Source organism: Drosophila serrata, unplaced genomic scaffold (assembly GCF_035046125.1).
Source record: "Drosophila serrata isolate PLE 108 unplaced genomic scaffold, ASM3504612v1 contig_184, whole genome shotgun sequence".
NCBI lineage: Eukaryota > Metazoa > Arthropoda > Insecta > Diptera > Drosophilidae > Drosophila > Drosophila serrata.
In genome coordinates this window covers 8,461,277-8,481,906 of record NW_028257082.1, presented here as the reverse complement: position 1 = coordinate 8,481,906, position 20,630 = coordinate 8,461,277, and the positions used below count along the sequence as shown (strand labels likewise).

The following is a 20,630-nucleotide window of genomic DNA, read 5'->3' as shown; positions in this document are numbered from 1 at the left end:
TTGTCATGGAATTTCATAGCCACAATGGAAGGGATTTGGACCATGGAATCGAGGTAATTACTTAGCAGGTGCCACTGGCAACTGTAGGACTTTCCTGGCCAAATGCGAATGCGTTTTCTCTGTATTTTTCCCTCAACTCGGTCACGTTCCCCTAGCAAGATTACAGGCACACTCAAATAATTGTGTTTACGTTCTCAGGGCTTTATCGTAAATTAAATAGTCACGAATTTGTCGCCAGTTTTTGCTATATAAAGGGGTAAATAGTTGGATTTTGAAGTTTCCAAAAATAAACGAAAATGACTACTTTTCGAATTTTGTGTAAGTTTTTCCTTCTGTTATACATTACTTCATTTAATAATATTTGCACATTTTTTTAGTTATCTTCACATTGATACTGATTTTAGCAATGGACTCTAAAATGAATCGTATTTTGCATATTAAAAGGAAGATTACAAGCTAATGTTAATTATGGTTTAATAAACGTTATTTTTATTGGTCTAAATCATTTGCAAATTACTTGGGAAAAATGTAAGAAGCATCTTGTTAGTAGTTAGTGTTTGTAAAATCATTTCAATTGGGTATAAGCCCAAGAAATTTTCACATTTCCTCCACAAATTTAATGTTGGCAAGCCCCAAATAAGCCATATGTGCATAGATATATTTCCTAACAAGATACATCTGACAAATAGACTTTTAATGTTATTTTAGGTGTTCAAGCATTGCAGCTTATCGAATTGGGCCACAGACGGTCGGATAAGGGAAACGGCCGTGTTGAACATACCGACCAGGCAACTCCTCTTCTCAGTGAGGAGCTTGACAGTGAATTGGTAGGCCAGCTTAATGAATCTAACGATGCTTCCATTCAGCTTTAGTTCAGGCCTGAAATCAACGCAATCGGCCAGCACCTTGATGGCCGTCACAGAGTTCTCGATCAGCTGGGCAGCACAATCGGTGACCACCTCTGCACACTCGAGATATTTGCTCAGCTGGGGACTTATGGCTGCCTCAACCTGGGTCCTTTGGCATAGCTACAAAAGATATTGGGATCAGAGTCGGAATACGATTTCCGGCTTAGCATACTCACAGCCAAAAAACTCAGCAAAAAGGCGATCTTAATTAAATGCATCGGGGTTACTTTTGAGACGGCTTCAGACCCACGTTTAAGCCCATGTGGCTATTTTGTCCTATATATAGGCCTCGGAATAATCGCTTTAGTAATGCCTAAAGGCCTTCCTTATTCGCAATTAATCGCTTCCTAATTAGCTCTAAGCCATATCGAAATCTATTCGGGTGTATCTAATCAAGGGACTTCAAGGCCGTTTCAGGGTTGCATTATATAAATTTAAAATAATATATTGAATTACTTTATGTAAATAAAGTAAAGTCTAATTAGGACTATGCTAAAAATTCCTTGGTTGGTAATTGAAACCCTTTGGCCAAATCTTCTTTATTGAATAATCTTGAATAAATTATAATATAAAATTTATACTTGTGCTAACATGAAAGCCATGCTATTCTATCATTTTATGGTAAGTTGTTTTAGTACAATTTACACAAATTTACTTATTTAATAGAAATAGTCATTCTCGTCCAGGCAACCGATGCTACCAATTTGCTCTACATAAGGCTTCAGGGTCACTATCACCTTGTCCAGTAGGTTTAGCAGACACTTGGGTTGATCGAGGACCAACTTTTTGAGGAACTCAAAGGTGATCTTTGCATACCAAAACAGTGTCTTTTTTCCGCCATTTCCAGGAGACTCCACTACATATCCGGTGCATTTATTTATCTCGTAGACAGTCGGTACAATGTTCCTGGCCAGTTGTGTCGCCGCTTCGATTAGCACATGGCTGCACTTGGCAAACTTACTCCACTCGGGCTTAACAAGGCTCTGGGACTGGGCCTTCTGGGGAGCCAAAATGATCTATTCAAGTTAATTATAGATTTTAAATATAACATTTCATATATAAAATAGTATTATGGTACTTACGGCCAAGAGGCTAAGCAAGAATATGGCCTTGAACACGCTCATTCTTAAGGGATTGTGAATGGAATAGGCTTTGAGTCTCAATGGATTCAGCTGTCCTATTTATAGGATTGTTTCCTAAATCAATTAGTTATAGCAATTAGATGCACCCTATACTATGGTCATGGATAAAATGGGGCTTACATAATCCAATTATTCAAGGATAAAACGGAAGCTGGTAAGAGGGAAATGAAGTACGGCATTGAGGCATTTGCCTCGCTCAGAGCCAAGTTTACATTTTAGAATATAAGTAATACATAAAACTTTTGTAAATTATTCATAATATTTAATTCATATACATTTATATTAAATAATGCAGCGAGTAGCTTGACTTTGACTTTCTATCTATTTATTTTTTAATCAAAATCACTTTGGATCACTCTTAAGCTTAACTACTATTAAGTTCTGTATCCCAAAAATAATTGAGACATCAAATTTATACTTGCTAAAAGTACAGCAAGCTGCTCTAAACTTTATTTCGAAAATGATAATAAATTTAGACGGTTTAATCGAGACATTTCAAATCGTCAACCTCGGCGATGTTAGGCTTCAGGAATTCGATGCCTCTCTTTAGGGGATCTACCAGACAATTAATGTTCCCATTGACGCTACGTTTCAGCAGCTCGTAAGCTACTTTAATGTATCCGAGAATGCAATTTGAAGGATTTGGTGGCGGATTGAAGTCGACGCAGTTCAGATAAGTTCGCAGTTCCGGAATCAAATTCCTGAGAACTTCGGCAGCCACTGTGGTGCCCACCCTGGCGCACTTTGTGAGTTTATCCCAGTCCTGCCCATGGGCTTGACTAATTGATGCACACTGCAATAAAATATATTGATATTTAACCAATTATTTTAATATTTTATGTTTTTAAGAGACTCTACTTACAGCCAGCAAGCTCAGCACTAGGGTCAACGGAAGCAGTTTCATTGGAGCTTGGGGTATTGGGTTTGCTTTTATCTAAATGACTCCCGGAAGCAACTTTCTGGAGCTCTGTACTCGTTGCCCTATTTATAGGCCTCAGGATAATCGCATTCGTCCTGCCTCTTAGCAGCTCTAACTATGGATTTTACACTAAAAGTGGTTTCCAATGAATTTGTTACGCTTTGTTGACTGATTTATTAATAACATTACTCTCAAGGTCAAAAAGAAAAGGTTTTAAACGAATTAAATTTTAAGAAGATGGTTTATATTTAATGTATTTCCATATATTTTCGGGGTATTCTTTATAATATACTCTTACACCATTTAGGTATATTAAGATGTCCTTTATCTTGACAGCTTCGATTATTCATTACATATGTATATACTTTGATATCTCTGTTAATAAAATTTTATAATGGATTAAAAAACCCAGAGAACTGCCAATTTGTATTATTTATTTCTGCTAGTCTCTAGATTTTTCAGCACAAAGGCTCCGGTACAAACAAATAGGCGCACTTCATGGAACTCAATGAATCTGTGTAAGGAGTCGTGATGGCAGATATTGTCATATAGGCATTTGTCAGACAATCCAATCGGTTATTCAAGGTGTACTGGATGAACTGGTAGACCAGCAATAATAGCTGCATTAAATTCATACGCTCAGTGTTAATTTTCACTTGATATTGAACGCAATCAATAGCATCCTTGATCACTGGCACAATTTTTTTGGCAACAGCACTTGTTAGTTCAAGGGCAACTTTCAAGCAATTGTTGATCTTGATCAGATTTATCTTCTGTGCCTCAATTGCCACTATTTGTAGGAGCTTTAAGTGGTAAAGGGTTAGATAAGTAAGGATAGTTTATGGCTATTTAATGGATCAACTTACGAGCAAAGAGCTCACCAATAGAGTCGACTTTACTCTTGACATGCTGACGAATGACTATGAATACATTTGCTTTGAGCTCTTACTTTTAAGCGGATGTTAGTTAATTTGCTACGGTCTTAAAACATTCTTCATTCCATTCATTTAACTTTATTTAATTCAATATAAATCATTTTGGTATACATTGCTGGGGCAAGCCCAAGTACATGCACTGGTATTGGTTAAGTCGCTGCCAATGCGGAGCCAGGACTACCCTTAGTTGATCCTCCATTGTCCACAGGCAATTCATTTCCAAAGCCAAGCTTTGCAGCCAACTGAAGACCACCATGCCGAACATGAGGAAGGATAAGTTGTTCAGATCCATGTGGTTCCGGTACTTGATACATTCGGTGAGATCATGGAAATACGGCAGGACATGGAAGGCTACATCAGACGTTGCTTCAGATACAATCTGCAGACAAACCCCAATTTGCTTTATATTATATGTATATCCCCAGGTGGTGCCCAAAAGCTGTGAAAATGTATGTATATATAAGTTGAACAAGGATCTTGAGCAATATCTTACCGCCACACAAGAGAGTGTAAATAAAAACCTTGCACTGGCCATCTCAGAGATATGTCAGGGAACAACTAAGCACATTTCTGTACTTCTCTATGATTAAATAACTTCATCGATTCTGCATGCATATATATTATATTTAAAATCGACATTTAAGAAACAAATATAGGTAAGAGAAGATATATATTTAGCTTCTGGATCGTGGTAAATAAGTTGATTTGGTATGCCTATTTGTACACAGAAATTTTTACGTTCGATTCTGAAAAAATCAAGCATCATATACTTGATTTATGATATCCCGAGGATAGATAGCACAAAATAAAGATTAATATTAAAATGAAGCATTTGATATGAACGAATTAATAAACTTTTCTAATTATTAGGCACACATCATCTGTTCCATTATCTTTACTTTGTGGTGGGCCAACATTGTGGAGCAACACCCAAATAGGCGCACTTATTCGTATCAAATTGGGCTTTATGTGGCTTTATAAGCTCCATCATGCCATCTGCATACTTCTCAAGGCAGCTCGGTCCTCGGACGAGCTTCAGTAGGAAGGCGGAGGCCAACTCCCTGAAACGTGGGGTGTCCAGATCCTCTAAACTCCCATCCGGCACAAAGCGCGTGCACTTGACCAACTCCTTGAACTTGGGAAGGACCTCTATGCTGACATCCGCAATGCCCTTCGAAAGGATCTCAAAACAGGTGAATATATGTTTTGGATTGTAGCTTTGACATCTCACCAAGCTGGATTGGAAAATCTATACAAATCATAATCTTGATTTAACTTTCAAATGAGTTTAGAGCAAAGATCCAGTTACCAACAGAAAACCAAGTAACCACACTGCTTTGAAGCTGTCCATGATGCCAGGGTTCCTGATGTACTGACTCCAGATTTCATTAAGCCCATAACTAAGTGAATTAAATCCATTTTTTATGCTTCACTAAAAAAAAGGTATACTAAAGATTAACCAGGGTATGTAAGAAATTGAAAGACTTTTGATAATTTACAGATTTTATTTAAAGCCGTTTTATTTTATATTTCTTTAATAGTGATACGCCCTGGCATATATCAATTTGTTTTGGATTATACATACACATAGCATAGGGTTTTCTTTGCCTTTATTTATTTTTCTTTTTTGTCGGGGATTTTCCTCGGTACCAACTGGTAGTCCTTGCATTGGTTCTGCTGCTCCTTTCGATCTTATCTGTCATTTGAAACGTTTGCCAGGCAATCATCTCATTTATATATATATATGTATATATATAGCCGATGTATATATTTAGATAGATTTTGAAATGTATTTTGTATGTACTATATACGCATACATATATAAGTGGAGTTTATGCTCGTTAACTCGCCTTGCTAATTGCTAGCCGCTCTATGTGTTTTCCGTGTGTGCAATTCAATTTGTTCTTTGGTAAATTCAAACCGGGCCAAAGGGGTTATTACATAGATACATATATCAGATAATATATAATGCTCGTATAATGATTATTGTAATTACAATTCTCTAATATGTTACAATTCGAAATTAATTCAATAGTTTAACAAATGTTTACATTTTGCTACAATAAACTCAAACCCAAAAACGCCGACTCTATATCCAATATTCTGCCAACCGATCACTTAACATTCCATTTCCGTAACGGATACGGACGAAAGTGATCCCATCAACAACTCGGGGAGCTTCGGGACTTGTGATCCGGGCACAAGCGAAGCTCCATTGTCTCCCCCAATAATTTGATCCATTAACCTGACCTAAGCTCGTGCTCCAACCGAAGGCAAAACGCAAATGAAATGTCAAAACCCTTCATTGACTGAGGTAAAGCAAAAGCAAAGATTCAGTTTTAGTTCTTGGGAAATGTACAGGTGGCCATTGCATACTATAATTTAAGACTCTTATCAAAACTACAATTGGTTTGTTCCGTAACGTTGTGTTCTTGCTTGAAGCTTTTGCAGGTGGTTCCGAGTGGGAGCATTGTAAGAGAAGCGAAACTTTTGTGGGGGGAAAGCCTTAAAAGCCGTCAACAACAGTCGACAATGTGGGGCGTGGGGAAGGGCAACAACTGTTCCTATAGCAGCGTTCGTAACTCTGGTGTGTAAAATAGTTTCATTCGCATATAGTTCTGGTTGCTTTCGTGTATATATATTTGTATATATATATATAGATCTAACAATAATCGTTATCTTTATAGAGATTTCGCAATTCTGCTGAGCTATATCCTATATACTGTACGGTCTTTCTTTAACACACACACACATACATATTTGGTTTTCATTAATCATCTCTGGCTGTCTCCTGCCTGCTCCTCTTTTTGTCGGTTAAACAATACAAGATACAAGTATTTGAAAATTTGTGTATAAACAGCAAATATATAGGGATTTATACATTAATTCTTTATATATATGTGTATATCTGTTTTTGCTTTAGTTGCTCCTTTAAAATGCATATACGTGTGTGTCTCAAGCATCATTACATAATTGTCGCATACAAATATATTTGAGAAGGGAATCCAATACAATCTAAATTGATCAACATAATATCACGCTGGGAACTCAAATTAAAAACGATCCTCTAACTAAATACCAAATATTTATACAATCGAATCCAACAAAGGCTATTTACAGAATTGTCCAAGAACTGAACCATAAGACGGGTTCTAAAAAGTAGGCTATCCGTATCTGATTCGAGCTGCAACTAATCACGAAATACATAATACATAATAATGATCCATAAATCCATACATTCATGGATGCTGTTGTTGTTGAACTACTTAATAATTACGTACGCTTTGCATTTGGTTTCTTTCCTCCCATAATTATCATGTCTGACCATTGATCATTCGATTTCATTATATTCTATATCCTACTTCTCCGATGGAATCCAAGCTATAACCTCAATCAGTTGCCAGCCGCTGCGATCTCCGCCTGACCAACCGTCGGGCGATGCTCAGGCGCTGCAGCCAGCCATAGCCTGCGTCTCAGTAAACCAAAACGGATTCCATCGTGATCGTATCTCATTTGTTCGCACTGTTGGCATTCGCCGCACTGGTGGCCTGGATCTGAGAGGCCGTCTGGCTGGCCGGCTCCAAGGTTCGACGCGCCAAGCGGGATCTAATAAGGATAATAAAAGTATTAATTTGAAAAGCTTAGGTATGATTAGTAAACCTACTTGATCTGCCCGGCCAGCAGGGGGTTAATGGCATACAGCCAGTCATGCACCTCCTTGTCGCCAAGGGTCTGTAGCAAATAGCCACGATGCTTGGTCACCACACTGAAAACAGGAATAGTTTGTGGTTTAACTCAAGAAATGCTTCATAAGTTTAGGGTAGCCAAGGCTCACCTGAATGTGTTGGGTATCTTGACCATGGCTGCCTGGTCCTCGCTGCACTCCACCTGAGCAGTGGCCAGATTCAGGACAGCCCGCTCAACGGGGTCCTTCTCCGATCGGTAGATAAACACATACGGGCGACGAACAATCTACCAGAACAATATATCTAATATAAATACAAAACTCTGCACTAATTCCACGACAACTTACCACCCAGCGCTTCTTCCAGCCAGAACCGCCATGCTCCAGGACGTTCAACAGACCCTTGCGGGCCACCACAGGACTGACGCGTATCTCCTCCAGTTCGGGCACATAGAGACGTAGCGGCAGGGCCGGCTGTGTGGCCGGAGCCGGGGCCTCCCAGCCGTTCGGTGCATCGGCACGATCCGGCGAACATAATCTGGATGGGACAAAACAAGAGCAATTAGCCAGGGCCTCACTTGATGCGTTGGTTCATTTAAAGTATTGGGTTCTTTGGATAGAACAGAAAATTACCTGCGTCGAATTACAAATTTGTTGTTTCTAATTTTTTGTTGTGTAAAAGAAAACCGAAAAAAAGGAAAACATACAAATAAAATATTGGAAGTTTTGTTTTTTGAGTATCTCGAGTTATTAGGAAGGAATATGAGTGATCGATTATGGAGTTTTGTTAGTTTTGTTTGCACTGCGATGATCGAATGGAGAGGCAATTACATGGAAGTAGCTACTGGCAACAATATAAGGCGGAGACTGACACGATTAACTCCAGTTGCTTCTGGTTTCTATAATGGCTCGGGTACTATTTTCACTTTGTCTGCTGCTGCCGGCAGTTTTATTCATGAAAATGGTAATGGCTACTAGCTTTGATGAGGAAGTCGTGCTACACCATGAGAAGGACCCGGATCCTGATCGCGAGAAGTACATTTGGAATCCATTTCCGGGATTCTGTGGCGTCAACGCCACAATGCAGAGATGTGCCGGAGTTTGTCCCGAAACCTGTGCCTTCAAATCTCTGAAATGTGCCACATACTGTGGCGTAAATTGTGTGTGCAAGCCTGGCTATATCTTTGAGGAGGACCTTCAACTTTGCATCTTGCGAAAGGAGTGTCCCCAAGGCACTACGCAGCAAGTTGTGGAAACCCATCGTGTGTTTCAGTAAAAACCGTGACGTAACACTTTGAATTAAGTTCAACAATTTGAATAATAAACATATAAATATGTTCTTTAAACACTAATTTCCTTGGGTCTCCTGGATTTACGTCTACAAAATTCTAAATAGAGGAGACACCCTGCGAGCACCAGCTTCGGGGTGTACAGGATGTTCTTGTGAGCTCAGGATGAGACCGTGGATGAGGGGTTAGTGTGGTGGACTGATGTACCATGTTGTGTGCTGTGGTGTTGTGCCAATTTCGTTTACTCTAATAAACCAAGAAAGCCGAATATGGATGCAAGCTAACTAAGATGGAAGGTGCTCTCGTTTGGATGCAATTGGCGAGGTGGTTAAGTGACTACTTACTCCATTGAATTGCTGGAAATGCAGCTGACGGTCATGTCGGCACATCCCTCATCGCTGGGTGACACATCCGACTGGGTCTGCGTGTCGCTGGCCTCGCTCTTGGTGTAGCGTCCTAAAAACAGATTCTTAGCAACTGACAGCATGGGAATACTCAAGTCTCAACTAACCCTGCACCAGCTTCAAGCACTTGAGCATGAGATCCTGCTCTCGCTGGTTGTACTCGCGCTCTGGAATGATTTGCTGCGGATCCTTGACCGGAGTCTGCGGAGACTGTGGAATGACCATGTGTACGGGCGAGGTAGCTGCCCGAGCAGCCAGGTTGCATACATCCTTCTCGGTCTTGGTGGTCGGATTGGGATTGGTGTCCATGCCCAGGCGTTCGCGCAGCAGAAGGAGATGCCTCATGCGGCCCACCTCCTCCAGCCGGGTGAGCTTCTCCAGCTCCCACTGATGGTCGAAGATCAGGGAGTCACCCCTTGGCCGCCAGCCATGCAGATTCTCCTCACCACGCACATAGGTGGAACTGGTGTCCAACACGCGACGCTGACGCCTCTGTACACCTGCAAATGTAAGGAAAGAAACCCCAAGTGAATGGGAGCCAGCTCCAGAGATTCGGCAAGCGAGTGCAAGCGGACCGAGTACGAGTACAACTACAATGAGAATTGCTACCTGGACTACCTGCTTCGGATGCTCTGCGCAGTGCCAGCTCATAGACACCGGTGAGCCGATTGGCCTCCGGATTGCGATACTGTCCGGAGAACAGGTGCTTCAGAGATCGGGGACCGGTGCGAGCGTCACGGCCGTAGATGACCATGCTCAGGTCCTTGGTGATTATGGCCGGGCGTGCGCAGTTCTCCAACTAAAAATGAGATTTTTTATTTAGAAATTCAATCGATTTGGGAGCTTCCATGACTCACCTCCAAGTAAGCGCTCAAAGTGATGTAAATGGTCTCACCGCCCTGGGAAACGCGATTGAGCAGCGCCGAGTTGTGCAGACTCGAGTCCCAGGCAGCCTCGAAACGGTAGAAGGAGCGATCATCGCCGGGTACCTCTAGCACTTCGCCGGGGAACAGGCCCAGCGACAGCACGCAGGCATCCTCATCCTGCTCATCGGATGATTCTGGAGTGTTGCGTATACGTCCCACCACCAGCTCATTGATATCCTTCCACTTGACCTCAGCTGTGGGCTCATGAACGATAGTAATGCGAATGCGCCGCTGGATGCCCTGATGGAGCAGGAACAGGCCACGGCAGGGAAGGTCATCGCTATGCTCTACCACCTGTAAAGAGATTTATAATTTGATTAGTTTATCTTTAAAGGGCAGACTTTATCCTGGTACAAACCGATGGCACATATTCCCCATTGGGCGCCAGCTCACAGATCTCAAACCAAACCAAAACATCGTGCTTGGCCAACACCGTGGACGTAGGAGCACATGGTAGGGGTCCAAACTTGGGACTGCGCACCGGTTGGCTAATGGGTATACTCGGTGGCAGCATACGACGTGGCGGTGGCCGGGAAACGAATTCCTGCTTGGCATCCTTGTGCAAGGGGTGTGTCTGGTAGTGACCAAAGATCTTGAACATAATGGGTTGGGTCTTCAAGTACTCAATGAATGATTTGGTCACAGGTACAGTTATCTGAAATGAATTTCAAATGTGATAAAGTATTTTGCAGGAGGAAGAACAAGCTTACATTCTGCACATGGTAGAAGCCCAAAGGAGCACCCGAAGCTGAGTTCTTGACGGGTTCTGTAGAGAAAGCCTCCTCGTGACGATGCAAGAAGCTGTAACAATTAACCCATATTAAAAATACATTCACAAGATAATCTCTTATATTTAACTTACTTGAACTGACAAAATATATCAGCGTACTCGGCTCCAATGCCGGTGGCCTGAAGAACGGTGACACGGAAGGTGAATTCCTTGCCCACCTGCAAATGCTCACCGGGTTCCTCGGCATTCTCATGGCACTCGGAAGCGGAATTGGAGTCAATGCCGCGACCAGAATCCACATCCTCAAGTTCTGTTTAGGGAAAAACAATATTATATCGTTTAAATAAGCCAAATCCCTGATAGACTCACCCTCCAGCTTGCTGTCCAGACCACCATTATCGATATACCGCTGCACATCATCCTTCTCGTTGAGAGCTCGATACTTGGGCTTGGCATCGTCCTCATTGAAGACCAACCGTGCAGATTGCTTCACTCCATTATTAAAGTCAATGGACTCCTCGTCCAGAACTGGCTGCACAGCAATCCTTAGGTAGCCACGAACATCTCCACGCTCGTTCACAATGGCCACTTTGTGGACCAAGGGCACCGGATAGAGCAGGTTGCTCAGGTAGATGAAGGATCGACCCACCATGCGGAACCAGGGGAACCGATCATAGAAGGGATCGCCGCCAGTGAGGCTCTCTACATTATAGTCCGGCGATGTAGGACTCATCTCCGCCTCGTTGTGGTACATCTCGCGCATCAGCTCCAAGCGTTGCCTAGAAAAACGCATTCAATTCGGAATTAGAAATGATAATTTGGGAAGGATTCTTGATAAATAATATTATAATTTGCATAGGAAAAGAGGTGCGGCGGAGACAGCGTAACATCAAGCTTGAAACCCCCGAAATCAGAAGCCGAATATATATAGAAAGCCATGCATCTACAACTAAGGATAGTTTTCTACACACACGTCTATATACAAATGAAACCTGCGATCAAAGCACACCTAGAAGGTATCAGATTGGCCAGTGTCAGGCGGCCGCGTTCGCTCTCGACTGGGGGCAGCTGCTGCTGACCAGGATGCAGATCTTGGCTGGGTGGTCCCATCAACGCTCCGCTCAATGCCTCCCCCATGCCGGACGTATCGAACAGCATGGACGATGGCGGGCTCTCGACATTGTATATCTGTCGCATCAGCTCGAGGCGATAGCTTGGTGGTGTACAAAAATGAGTTGGAAACGGGGATAGTGGGATTTGGGATACGAGGGTCACGGGTTACGGGTCACGGGATTCGTAGTAAGAGAACCGAAAAAGTACAAATCAACAACTGTTTGAATAACCTAACCTAAGCTGTATTCGGGCTTTGGCGAAAGATGGCGATGAGTCTTGAGGCGTAAATGGTGGCGGCGTGATCTTCTTCGCTTCGATTATAGCCAAAAGTTATACAAATGAACCAAGAAATTCTAGAGCATTTGATAGAAACTAGAATCCATGATGAACTACAACCACCATGCACGTTCCAACGAAAGGGATAACGACCAACTCAAATTAAAAGCCAGCTTTTAACTCTCAACCAAAGTGCAGAGAAAAATGAATGTGAGGAAGGAGGAAGTTCAGGAGTTCACACTCGAGCTTAGGACTTGAAAGAACCTACCGTAACTTCTCCAGGGACCAGTAGTGGGTGGCTCCGTTCTTGGTATCGGTAACCTCGACAGCCACCAAGGTCTTGGAGACGGGCGGTGCTCCAAACTCATCCTCCTGATGCAGAGGAGCCACAGTGGAGGCCAGCTCGGGTGGCAATGGAGAGTACAGGGTGTCGGTCAAAAGAGTGAATTGGAATTGCACCTGAAAGCGGGAAAGTACCAGGGATTTAACTAAGGAGATATTTCATTAATTAAAAGAGATGTACCTTCTTTTTGAGCTCTACAGAAATGGCATTGGCTTCCTTGAGGAAGATGGCATTGCCCCAGAGATCGTCACGTAAGGATGTAAACTGGTGGTAACGCCACTTGCGGAAGGCCCAGGCAGCCAGTCCAGCCTCCCGAGCTGTCCAGCAGGACTCGTACATGGGATTGGCTGCGGATAAACAATATTATATCACAAGGTTAGAAATCCATTGACAATCACTCACTGTAGACATCCTCCTCTTGATGGAAATCCTCTGGCGAGTAGCTGCTGTACATCGACATGGTCATGGATTGCTCCTCCACTTGCTTCTGCAAGGCATCTATGCGTGCCTCGTAGGTCTTGCGCTGCTCCTCGAACTGCTGATCGGCCTGGAGCTTCTCGCGCTTGTACTGCTCCTCAAGGTTATCCAGACGCTTCTTCATCTCGGCCTTCAGATCGATGCCCTGCTTCTCGAGCAACTCGCACTGGGCAAAGTTCCAGTCCACCTGCTGGGTGTCCGCCTTCTCCACCTCGTTCTCCGCCTCGTTCTCCTCCTCGATCTTCTCGCGCAGCTCACGGGCCTGCTCCGGATTCGTGAAGCGGAATACGTGATTCTTGCCCAGAATCACACGGGAACCGGTCTTGAGAACCTCCGGTTCAACCAGCTTGCGTCCATTGACATATATAATGGCATCCTTGTGCGGCAGCAGGGTCACCGTGCTGTTTCGGTTCTCAAAGGTGCAATGCTCCTTGAGGATGTGCGATCCCGAGAGCTGAATGTCCTGCGGAAGATTGGCCTCATGGGTACCCAGACGGGTCAAGCCATCCTTGATGTAGTAGAGCAAACACTCGGAGAGATTGGGATCTTCGTTAAGATTGACCAGATGCGGGGTCTTCTTTGGTGAAAATACACCGACTGTGATGCCATCCTCCTTGACGGCGACGCCCATCTCAGCGAAGACAGCCTCCCGCTGAAGGCGAATCTCCTCGGTACGCTTGAGTTTCTCCTCCCAAGTCTCATTGAGTTCTGAGAGGAATTGGTTTTTATAAAATATTTCTTAATCTAAAAGAAAATTCTACATTTACCTGCAATGAGTTTCTCGCTGGCCTGCAGCTGATCCACAGCCATTTCCGTGGTGGATCCATTACGATTGCGAGACTTGCTCGGTGACTTAATCACCGTAGACTTGGTGATCTCATCCTCTGCAAAAATATGAGTGATATTAGAGGGACGAATTTTGGACTTATTTCTGAAGTCACAAGCGCAGTGATAAGCGTGCTAAGGTTATAAAGGTTATGGAATACATAGAGATATGTAAATATATATTTATATACGGAACGAAGCGAATATGCCGATTCAGTATGGGATTCTTGCATAACTCTGGCCTGTCCACTTTCTCGCTTTGGCAACAGTGAGGACTGCGAGGAGTTTTCTTTCTTTACTTTACTTTTCTTTTCACATTGGCAACTCAAATAAAACGCCACAAAACATTTTCAGCCGATGATCCTTGTTGCAGGAGTTCAGCTCTGGAGGCTCTTTTGGTGTATTTGAAGGCAACATAAAGAGGACTTGATTGTGATTATCATATGGAATATATATTCGTCCTGAAGCGGTATTTGGTTTTGAAGCTTTTGACGGTACAGCACATTACAAATGCACACTTACACAAAGACAATTTCAAGATAACTATGGGAAGTGGTTAACTACAAGATCAGTGCGTTACAAAACTATAAGTAAATGAATCTTTTAGGGATATAACAACACGCCCATAGAGCTTTGAAACGCACTTTACATTCTTATACCCTTGCAAGGTATTATAATTTCAGTCAGAAATTTGCAACGCAGTAAAGGAGTTATCAGCTATCAACAATGATCAGTAAGTAACTCTGAACACTAATAAACAATGACTTGCAACTTTTTTAACATAACACATTCCTGAGACTTGGTCGGGAGAAGCCACTTCGTTCCGGGGATGTTAGAACAAGTTGGGAATCATATGCTCAGAAGTGCGAAATTTGTTTTGGAAGAAATTTAAGAGCAAGCCATGTCAATGAAACTATTAAGTTATTCGTCTATATAATTTTACTAGCATATAAGTCAGAGCATGGCCAATCGGTGGATTATATATATACATATATATAGCTGACATAGGAACAATCGGACGATTTATAGAACTATGATCAGTAATTAACTATGACCACTAATTAACTTTGAGAAGTAAGTAACTATGAGCAGTAAGTAACTCTGAACAGTAAGTATACATATATGACCAGTAAGTAACTATGACCATTAAGTAACTATAATCAGTAAGTAACTATGATCAGTAATTATCTATGACCAGTAAGTATGTATGATCAATTACTAACTTTGAACACTAATAAACAATGACTTGCAACTTTTGTAACACAACACATTTCTGAGACTTGGCCAGCAGAAGCCACTTCGTTCCGGGGATGTTAGAACCAGTTGGGAATCATATGCTCAGATGTGCGAAATTTGTTTTTGAACCAATTGTAAGAAAAATATTATAACTTTTCCAGTTTTCAACAGACTTTGATGAAATTTGATATATAGTCATAATATATAATTCTTTTTGTAAAGTTTAATGAAAATCGGACTACTATATCATATAGCTACCATACAAATGATGATTGAAATGGCATTTAACATAAATATATATATAGTTTATATTGTATTTATTCCTAGTGATCGAATTTCAATCTGCAAGGGTATAAAAACTTCGGCGTACCGAAATTAGCTTCCTTTCTTGTTGTATATAGTCTTTTGTGGTTATAATAACAATTTTTTGTTGCACGTGAAGCCTTTAAATTTTGTTTAGCGCTGAATTGCTTATGGCTTTACTTACTATTCGCATCGCGCTTCTCACACACCACCTTGCCATCGGGTCCTAAACGAAATAGGTTTTGGATTTTGCATTTGTTCTTTTGTTTCTCTAGCATAACTTACTAGTTAGTAAATAGAACTAGGACTAACTTAGGCTTGGGTTTCTTTGGGTTTTATAGAAGTGTAGCGAGTAATTTTGGATGTGTGGCTGGATTTATAATGTACTCTAGCTTACTTGAAGGTAGCCTTACGTAAATAGTGGGGGTAACTTACCTTCCTGCACCTCAATACCCTCGGCCTTGAGCAAATCCCGCAGCTTTTGGATCTCCTCCTTGAGTTCGCGTATAAGCTTGGCATTGGCATCCTCGTTGACCACGGCCTTGCACACGATTTGCTTGGCACGATCCGCATAGCTATAATTTTATATTATTAATATGATGTGTTACATAATATTATAATTAATATTAAGCTTACCGCAAAGTGCTAAGAGTTTCGTCGTAGTTAATATCTGCTGGCGAGATAGCTGCTATCATGGCTGTCTTGGAATTGCCACCCAGATTTTCACGCAGCAACCAAGTCAAAGCTGAATCTCGATAGGGAATAAAATCAGCCTTCTTGGCATTCTTTTTCTTAGATGCCTGTTATAATAAATTAATATATTATTATTATTATTCGAGATATTTGTGATGCAAATATACTTACAGACTGTCGGTTAAAAAGGCAGCAGGAAGAGCAAGCGCATTAATTATATTATTTGAATAAGGTTTGATATTAAATACACTTACAACTTCTGCCAGAGCTGAGATAACTTTGCCCAAAGTGGTCAGGGACTTGTTGATGTTAGCTCCCTCCTTCAACCGTGTTCCCTTGGCGCCAGTTGAATCCGCTCGCTCCGATCCAGCCAAATCCACCAGGCTTATCTTGGAGACCTTTTCTGTGGTTAAATCGGTCATGGTATCATGGCGACGTTGAGTAAAGAATATGGTGAAAACGGCATGGGAACGGGAACTAGTTTCGTTCATGTTTGTGGCGGCCACAGTTCTAAAAGAAAAAATACCAGAAAATATTCATGAAACTATATTAATAATTGTTAATAAGATAACTCACCGCGCCTTGTTGCCCTCATCTATGAGATCGTGTATGTCCTGGTAATCAGTGACGGCCAATTTGGATAGATCCTCGACATAAGGACCCAGCAAAGGATGCTCCCTCACACGCAGATTGCCCTTGTTTTTGGGATTCAGCAGATCCCTAACCCTTTCGCAGTAGATCTCCATGTAGGAGACCTCAACCTGGTATATAAAACATAAAAATAGTTAGGCATTATCTGAAATTAAGAGTTATTGAAAAGACTTACCGAATACTTGAGTTCATCTGTCTCAGTTTCTTGTATGCGATTGAATAGATCCTTGCATATCATGGGTATAATGCCCTCCTGCTGCTCCTCCTGCCTGCCCATCATGGTGTAAGATTTGCCAGCTCCAGTCTGTCCATAGGCAAAGATGCAGACATTGTAGCCATCGAAGGAATGTTGCAGCATCTCCTCTCCAATGTCCTTGTAGACCATCGATTGTGTGGAGAAGTCGGCATCGTGGTGCTGATATAACAATCATTTATTATTTATAATTTACTCAATGCTTTCGAGTTATATAAACTTACATCGTGTGACCAGTAGGAATAGTCAAAGTTGAATCGCTTCACCGAATCACTTGTGTTGGGTGGTACCTTTGGGTTGGTAATGGCTGCAAGGGGTTTTTGCATTATAAAATGTAATTTCTAAACATCTAGGACTCTCTTACCCGTTGTGGCCCCGCTCATCTCGATGATGCATTTCGACTCCCTGCTTATTTCCCGCGAGTTAAAGGGGCGCACTCGCACCGCCACCTTAACCGACGACATCTTGGCCTGGCTCTCAGTGGGTGTCCTGGTTTCCGGTTAACTAGAGTGGAAATGGAGGAGGGAAGGGAATACTCTTTATAAGCATATTCAAGTCATTCGAGTGGGCTCTAAATTGGCTCGGGACTTCTTCGAGTTCTGGCCAACACTCTGTCATTTTATAATTGCCACGAACTGGAAATGGTAATGTAGTCGCACTCGTACTCCATTGGCTCTTGTGGTGGCTTCAAACTATGAGTCATGCCCCGGCAAATCGCCAGGGAAATTTTGTATTGAATTTAGGGGTGGGGTCCATATTGGTTTCTTGCCTCTTTGTGGATTTTATTTGAACCAAACAAAAGGATTCGTGATTTGAAAAAGACTTTGATTTATCAGGACACTCAGCTTTAAAAGAAGAACGCAACCCATTTATATTTCTGTACTTTAAAGAATAAAGTCCTTTACATATGAAGTTAAGGAAGTAGTTTTAGCAAACCCTAAACATCCAAAATTGTCCTTTATTGTTAGCTTTATTTTTGAAATAATATTCTTTTTTCTGAACTTTGATTTTATGCAAATAGTTTTGTGTAACCCCTCCAACACACCCTCTTGACTTTCACACATCCCCCCTCACACACACACACACACTGCTGAGCTAAAGGAAAAAATTCCACAATCCACAATGCTTCCAATAAAACGCAGACGAGTGTCGGCCAACACTCGAATGAGTCATCGAGCAAATACAAAAGCCAGAATAAAGAAAATCACTCACACCCAAAAAAAGAAAAATGTGTAAATCAATTTTCAACGAATTTTTCTTATTTTCCAAATAGTAATTTCTATTTTAATTACCTCTGGGTAAAGCCAATTAATTACTGGCTTACAGGATAACTATAACCACCGAATTCATCGTAGCTTTAGTTTATAGATGATTTATATCTCACTTTTTGATGGCACTTTCTTGTTCAAATTTATTATTATTAGTTCTATGACACTTTTTTTAAATTTTAGTTAATTTTTTTGGAAGCCAAACCTATTTTGTATCGCTTTTTTGTTTGTTAGATGTTATTTCCACGCAACCAAGAATGAAATTCTTTTACTAGCAAACACTAGAGTCCTGAAATATGGTGGGACCGAGTTTGAGAAACTTCCAATGTCTTTTGATTCAAATGCGCAGCTGTGAGAATTTCTCTTTCTCGGCACTCTCTCTCTCTCTCACTTTCTCTCGCTCTCTTTGTTTACCTGACCAAAGTACTTTGTTTATGTTTTATTTTTTTTTTTAATTTGACGAAACTGTCAAAGCAAATATGCAACAGCCTGCAGAAAGTTTGAGGCAAAAGTCTACAAAGGAAGAACTGCGCAGAAGCGCTGAGACAGGACCAAAGTGGAGAGAAGGTTTAGAGAAAGCTAAGAGAAGGTGAGAAGAAAAGCAAGCAGCCGCGAAAATGAGATAGAATATGCAAAATATTTGTGTAATGCTTATTTATATTGTATTTTTTTATGATATGCAGACTGAGACAAGTTAAAATTGGGGTATTAAATGATACGGAAATAAGTTAAGAAGTTCCTTTTCAGTTAGTCCTGTTTTCAATGTCCTAACACCTGGCTGGGCTCTTTAAGTTCTCTTTACTTCGGTCAACCCTCATTTGCACTTGAGACTTGAGCTAAGTACTTGAGGTCCTTCGCTTTTATTGTCCTCTGCGTCATATTGTGGTTTCTTTTTATGGCTTCCTGCGGGGCAACACGGCGGGCACTTAATGCCATATGCAGGACCTCCAACCACACGCGCACAAACACACACACAGACACTCGCGCGCAGGCCATATCCTTCGCTTGGGTCGTCTTGACCTTTATTAATAAATTTCCATGTTGCCTTTGCCATGGACACCGACGCCAGCCAGGAAATCTCTACACTCTGCACTGTTCACACTGTTCGTGGAGGCCACTGTTCATTGGACATACGTTTTTATAGGGGAAAAGGGAAAAGGGAGGGGAAGGGAGGATAGAGAGAACAAAATCAAAATTATGTAAAAACGAAATGGTCCATGTTTTTTCGAGAATTTTGAAATGTTTGATTGAACGAATTGATGAAATTTTGCAAATATATTTTGAAGCATTTACCAATTTTGCGTTTCGTTTTAGTTTTTGATTTATATTTGTTTTTCATCGGGGTCTCGCATTTAAAAATAATTTAACAAAAAATCAAAATATCTTCTGATTCAAGAACATTTGTGGTTGCTGCTGATAGTCCTGCTGCATGTCTTGATCCTGCTGCTCCTCCTGCGTATAATTGAATACTAGTATTAAGCTATCCAACATGGATCGCTTCGAGGTGGTGGCAAATATGATGGACAGCACCAGGATGGTTGTCAACAATAGGGCGAAAAACAATAAATAACCAAAAGCGCACATTCGCGTAACTTCTTCAGGACTTTAATTATAAATATCCTTATAATATATATATATAGATATATATATGTATTGTGTGTATATGTAAGGGAGGTCTGCCTTTCTGTATAACAGCGAAAATTTTTGCACTTCGTTTATATTTGGTTACAATTTTTGATCAAGTTTCGGATTAACAAGCTTTATTGTTTATTCGATTATTGTATGGTTTATTTTCTTTACTTGGCTGCCTTTTTCTTGTAATAATTTTGTTTTGGTAAGCTTTTCAGTGGATAAAACTCTGGGTTTTTCTGCACAAAATCGATGGCCAGCCAGCGGAGGGGCCTCGGAAAATAAAAATCGCGCACAACTCGAGACCAGAACGAACTGCACCCGTTAAGGGTAGGCGACACAGTGAGCTCTGACTCTGGGAAAGTTCAGAGGATACGACCAGCCCTCCACTATGACGCATGCGTCAAAGTCGGGGGGTCAGCTCTGGAAGGAAGGTGGACAGAGGAGGTATTCCAAGCTGTTCCCAGTTGTGGGCCGCAAGAGGTGTATATGTATATATGGGTATGCGAAAAATTTCATAAATTCCATCTAGACACAAAGTGGGGGAGGGAGGTGCCGCAATAACAAAACGCTCGCCTGTCATCTCTCAAAGCCAGGCACAAAGAATTTCATTATTAACGCAAGG

At 41.5% G+C, this 20,630-nt stretch overlaps 9 protein-coding genes across 20 annotated transcripts; 1 reads left to right on the top strand and 8 right to left on the bottom strand.

Annotated features, from left to right (window-relative positions):
• Positions 1-637: 637 nt before the first annotated feature.
• Positions 638-1,170, bottom strand: Acp53C14a (Accessory gland protein 53C14a). The gene is made up of 2 exons (XM_020944147.2): positions 1,085-1,170; positions 638-1,028 (listed from the first exon to the last, which is right to left on the bottom strand). Exons 1-2 carry the CDS (start codon positions 1,124-1,126, stop codon positions 705-707), a joined length of 366 nt encoding a protein of 121 aa, XP_020799806.1. The 5' UTR covers positions 1,127-1,170; the 3' UTR covers positions 638-704.
• Positions 1,171-1,415: 245 nt separating this feature from the next.
• On the bottom strand, positions 1,416-2,134 carry Acp53C14b (Accessory gland protein 53C14b). The gene is made up of 2 exons (XM_020945420.2): positions 1,991-2,134; positions 1,416-1,924 (listed from the first exon to the last, which is right to left on the bottom strand). The coding sequence occupies exons 1-2, from the start codon at positions 2,030-2,032 to the stop codon at positions 1,568-1,570; spliced, it is 399 nt and encodes a 132-aa protein (XP_020801079.1). The 5' UTR covers positions 2,033-2,134; the 3' UTR covers positions 1,416-1,567.
• A 327-nt stretch (positions 2,135-2,461) lies between these two features.
• Positions 2,462-3,073, bottom strand: Acp53Ea (Accessory gland protein 53Ea). Its single transcript, XM_020945797.2, has 2 exons — positions 2,913-3,073; positions 2,462-2,843 (listed from the first exon to the last, which is right to left on the bottom strand). Exons 1-2 carry the CDS (start codon positions 2,952-2,954, stop codon positions 2,532-2,534), a joined length of 354 nt encoding a protein of 117 aa, XP_020801456.1. The 5' UTR covers positions 2,955-3,073; the 3' UTR covers positions 2,462-2,531.
• Positions 3,074-3,191: 118 nt separating this feature from the next.
• LOC110179946 (uncharacterized) lies at positions 3,192-3,960 on the bottom strand. The gene is made up of 2 exons (XM_020947537.2): positions 3,836-3,960; positions 3,192-3,772 (listed from the first exon to the last, which is right to left on the bottom strand). Exons 1-2 carry the CDS (start codon positions 3,875-3,877, stop codon positions 3,428-3,430), a joined length of 387 nt encoding a protein of 128 aa, XP_020803196.1. The 5' UTR covers positions 3,878-3,960; the 3' UTR covers positions 3,192-3,427.
• A 6-nt stretch (positions 3,961-3,966) lies between these two features.
• LOC110181320 (uncharacterized) lies at positions 3,967-4,658 on the bottom strand. Its single transcript, XM_086828922.1, has 2 exons — positions 4,398-4,658; positions 3,967-4,343 (listed from the first exon to the last, which is right to left on the bottom strand). Exons 1-2 carry the CDS (start codon positions 4,437-4,439, stop codon positions 4,002-4,004), a joined length of 384 nt encoding a protein of 127 aa, XP_086685048.1. The 5' UTR covers positions 4,440-4,658; the 3' UTR covers positions 3,967-4,001.
• On the bottom strand, positions 4,558-5,368 carry LOC110178033 (uncharacterized). The gene is made up of 2 exons (XM_020945053.2): positions 5,214-5,368; positions 4,558-5,153 (listed from the first exon to the last, which is right to left on the bottom strand). Exons 1-2 carry the CDS (start codon positions 5,253-5,255, stop codon positions 4,800-4,802), a joined length of 396 nt encoding a protein of 131 aa, XP_020800712.2. The 5' UTR covers positions 5,256-5,368; the 3' UTR covers positions 4,558-4,799.
• Positions 5,369-5,398: 30 nt separating this feature from the next.
• unc-104 (kinesin family member unc-104) lies at positions 5,399-20,353 on the bottom strand. Of its 12 annotated transcripts, XM_086828919.1 has the most exons (28): positions 19,670-20,353; positions 18,401-18,665; positions 17,473-17,612; positions 17,333-17,415; positions 17,031-17,270; positions 16,781-16,965; positions 16,453-16,714; positions 16,148-16,311; positions 15,947-16,086; positions 15,696-15,737; positions 13,915-14,031; positions 13,073-13,855; positions 12,851-13,017; positions 12,596-12,786; positions 11,948-12,151; positions 11,308-11,717; positions 11,071-11,248; positions 10,919-11,009; positions 10,567-10,863; positions 10,140-10,502; positions 9,892-10,081; positions 9,390-9,782; positions 9,223-9,334; positions 8,223-8,249; positions 7,938-8,127; positions 7,740-7,876; positions 7,569-7,670; positions 5,399-7,510 (listed from the first exon to the last, which is right to left on the bottom strand). In XM_086828919.1, the coding sequence occupies exons 3-28, from the start codon at positions 17,570-17,572 to the stop codon at positions 7,414-7,416; spliced, it is 5,265 nt and encodes a 1,754-aa protein (XP_086685045.1). In that variant the 5' UTR covers positions 17,573-17,612; positions 18,401-18,665; positions 19,670-20,353; the 3' UTR covers positions 5,399-7,413. The 12 variants fall into 12 exon arrangements, with proteins under 12 accessions (XP_086685045.1, XP_086685034.1, XP_086685035.1 ...); XM_086828908.1 differs by lacking the exons at positions 16,781-16,965; positions 17,031-17,270; positions 17,333-17,415; ... (1 more) ...; positions 18,401-18,665; positions 19,670-20,353 and having other exon boundaries at positions 9,901-10,081; positions 16,148-16,523; XM_086828909.1 differs by lacking the exons at positions 8,223-8,249; positions 16,781-16,965; positions 17,031-17,270; ... (2 more) ...; positions 18,401-18,665; positions 19,670-20,353 and having other exon boundaries at positions 16,148-16,523.
• LOC110182104 (uncharacterized) lies at positions 8,260-8,939 on the top strand. The gene has a single exon (XM_020950093.2). It carries the CDS (start codon positions 8,494-8,496, stop codon positions 8,863-8,865), a length of 372 nt encoding a protein of 123 aa, XP_020805752.1. The 5' UTR covers positions 8,260-8,493; the 3' UTR covers positions 8,866-8,939.
• LOC110182106 (uncharacterized) lies at positions 18,493-19,960 on the bottom strand. Its single transcript, XM_020950109.2, has 2 exons — positions 19,670-19,960; positions 18,493-18,665 (listed from the first exon to the last, which is right to left on the bottom strand). The coding sequence occupies exon 1, from the start codon at positions 19,958-19,960 to the stop codon at positions 19,751-19,753; it is 210 nt and encodes a 69-aa protein (XP_020805768.1). The 3' UTR covers positions 18,493-18,665; positions 19,670-19,750.
• Positions 20,354-20,630: the final 277 nt, after the last annotated feature.